A 3,355-nucleotide genomic window follows, 5' to 3' on the forward strand; every position below is an offset into this window, starting at 1 on the left:
TTGTCTTTAATCCATTCTAGAGTTTTGGGACTTGGCCAGTACTTTCTGTAATGAGGTGTTTTCTGGTTTCATGGGTTGGTGGGAAGCCAAAAATCTATGCTTTTAACTTGGATTAAATACCTTGCATATGCAGCTTTGTTGCAATTAATTACAGATACGTTTATTGTAATTCTTTAATATTTAGTCCATATTTCTTTCTCTGCCTGCAGTTATCTGTAGATACAGTAGGTGTTTAAAAACAAAGCCTAAAATAAGCAGCAGATGTCATGCTTCAGGAAATTCAAGTGATGAGTTAGATCCTCTTCAGCACAATTTTATCACTTTTTCCTAACCAGGTGGATAACGAAGAAATCCCTTTCCTCAAGCAGTGGGAATTAATTTCATGTTTACCTTCTCCTTTTAATAACTTCCAGTTATTTTCTTTCATGTAGAATCTTACAATGGAGACAGACCTGACAGCTGCAAATGGCAAAAAAGTCAAAGCACTTGAGATATTTGCTTATGCTCTGCAATACTTTAAGGAACAGGCATTAAAGGTAATGCTTCCTTATCTAGATTTGTTGTATTTATAACTGGTATAAATGTGAGCTTAGCACTTCTATCCTTGCCAAGCTTTGACCTCAGTAGTATTCGATGTAAACAAAGTAACGAAGCTGTAGAAACGCTAGGCAGGCTGTGGACTCTCACAATAGCCTGAAGTGATTTCCCCTCACACAGGGGAAGCTTGATTCACTAACAGCAAGTGCATCACTGTGCTGCAGAGTCCTGAATATATTCTTACAGGATTAAGTATTTTCCACTGCTTTTTTTTTTTCTTTTTTCATGAAAAAAATGTTGATTTGAAAAGACAATTTAAATGTGCAGATGCAGAAGCACAAGAATTAAGTTTGAGACTGTGTCCTGTCCTCATCTCCTGTACATCTGCTGGAATGACACATTGTTCTATGTTCACACAAGGTTCTCTCTCATGAGAGCAGAGTAGAGGGGCAGGATCACCTCCTTCATGACCAGCAAATCACAGTTTTGGTGTCCCCAGTGTAAGAAGGACATGGAACAGCTGGAGCAAGTCCAGAGGAGGCCACAAGGATCAACAGGGGCTGTACAAATACAGGGTGAGAAAGTTGGGGCTGTTCAGCCTAGACAAGAGAAGCTCCATGAAGACCTCAGAGCAGCCTTCCAGTATCTGAAGGGAGCCTATAAGGATTCTGAAGAGGGACTCTTCATCAGGGACTGTAGTGATAGGACAAGGGGTGATGGATTCAACCTAAAATAGGAGAAGTTCAGGATGGATATAAGGAAGGAGCTCTTCCCTGTGATGGTGGTGAGGTGCTGGAACAATTGAAAAGTAAGACATCTGTTAGGGGTTTGGTTTGTAAATTCATACTGTGTTCTGACGGGCTGCCTCCATTTATGTTGCTTTTCTCTTTTCTCCTTTTTTCCCCCCTGCTGTGGCTGGTATGGCTTTTTATTTTCCATTTCCCGTTTGAAATGTTGAAATACTCATTTCTTGTAATATTCTTCTTGGGACACAAGGTTGTTTTTCATTTTCTTCTGTAAAATATATGTCCCCAGGAAACAGTTTTTCAGATTTAAAATCTCATATAAACAGTCAAACATAAGTTAAGTACACTCTGGCTTCAAGTGCACCACTGTAACGTCAACGTAAGCAAGTTGCTGGGTCAAATCAGTTTATTCATCCCAGCAAGCATTGTTTTAAATAGCCTTGTTAAAATGTAACCTACTTTTTTGAATGGGTTTAACTTATTCTCTGTGAGATGTCTTTATGGCAACAAGGACACAATCTTGCCATTACAACTCCAATTCTTTATCTCGTCAAATACTCAACTAGATTTTGGGGTTGATTGTGGAGTCACAGACTTGAACCCATGCATAGTCTGCGGAAATTCTTAGTGAATGTGAATGCTGTTGGGTTCCATATATAAAATTGCTGTGCTGCCTGTTCCATATATTTGCTGTGCTGCCTGTTCAGGGCTACATCCTTTCTTGATGTTAATAAATCCCTGTGATTTGTGTGTGCGTGCTGAAACTAACTGGACAAGCGATGTAAATGAACTGTTACTTTGCACTGTAATCTGTCCATTCCTAGTGCCCTATATTCCTGTGCAATATAAAGGTAGCACTTTTCCAGCCTGGGTTTTTGAACTGCAGCACAGCTAAACAAACACAACACCTTGGCACAGCACATGCAGAAACAGTTTTTTACATTCTAAAGGCCTGTTGTTCACCTTTCTGAACCTTTCGCTGTTTGGATGGAGATTTAGATAGGACATATGGTAATGACATTTTACTTGGAACCTTTCCCAAAATATGTCAGTATATCACCTAATTTGCAAATGCAATACAGACTTTCCTCTTTTTAAGGGGGAAAAAAGGGACAATAAAAGAACTAAACTGGTCTTGAATGTTTGCTTAAAGCAAAATTTTCAAGGAGCAATCAGTTATTTTTTTTTTAAAGGGTTTAACTGTAACTTCCCCTTGTTAACTGAGTTGTAAAAAGTTGATTTAAAGGTAAGTGGTGTATAAAGAAGTCATTGAAGGCCTCAGATTGTAAAACATAATGTTCATCAGTGATACCTCAGCTATTTTTCTGTGTATTAATCAAGGTGCAAGTATGAATTCTTCAAGCAAACAGCAAATCCCACACTGTGACTAAGAATGTACATAAATGTTCTATAATATTCAGCAGTGCAGGAACTGCTTTTGGGAAAACTAACTTTTCTACTCCATGTTAAGCAGTAAACTTTTCTATAGGCCTCCTTGAGAAGGCATCAACCGTAATCCCAGCTTTTGGCACAGTAAAGCATTCTTGACAGGTTGGCAATAATTCTGATTTGTAGCTTAGGTGGAACAGGAAAAGAGTTGAAAAGAGAAAGTTACTGTTACTAGAGCCAGCAGAAAAGAATGTTTTCTTATGAAGTGGACACCCATCATTTTGCATTGACCTCTGGTTTCATTTTATTTAGGAGCTTAGTGACCAAGGAGGCTCAGATTTTGAAAACACTGAAGTAAGATGGGTCATTACAGTGCCTGCTATTTGGAAGCAGCCTGCAAAGCAGTTTATGAGACAAGCTGCCTACAAGGTAAGATTACAGGCTGAACATAGAAAAGCCTCTTTAAAGCCCTAGTTCATAGACTAAATGATAAACTTTTATTTGGGACAATTAGCTCTAGCATAGACTACAAATGGTCTAGAAAAGAGTCAGACTAGTAACACTGAAGAGGAGTTAACTGTACCAAGCAGTAGCTTTAAGTAATATGTATTTACCTCTTAAATGAGTTTTTCTATTATATATTGGTGTTCCTCACTCTGATGTTTTAGTCTTCTTGTGCACTC

At 38.5% G+C, this 3,355-nt stretch overlaps 1 protein-coding gene across 1 annotated transcript in view; it reads left to right on the forward strand.

Annotated features, from left to right (window-relative positions):
- HSPA12A (heat shock 70kDa protein 12A) overlaps nt 1-3,355 on the forward strand; it is a gene marked incomplete at its 5' end in the record, with an annotated part of 44,221 nt that overhangs the window by 13,014 nt on the left and 27,852 nt on the right. The window contains 2 exons of the mRNA XM_010016673.1: nt 432-536; nt 2,985-3,101. Coding sequence (XP_010014975.1) covers nt 432-536; nt 2,985-3,101 — 222 coding nt within the window. The remainder of the gene's footprint in view (nt 1-431; nt 537-2,984; nt 3,102-3,355) is intronic.

This window comes from Nestor notabilis, unplaced genomic scaffold (genome assembly GCF_000696875.1).
Source record: "Nestor notabilis isolate BGI_N333 unplaced genomic scaffold, ASM69687v1 scaffold116, whole genome shotgun sequence".
Lineage (NCBI taxonomy): Eukaryota > Metazoa > Chordata > Aves > Psittaciformes > Psittacidae > Nestor > Nestor notabilis.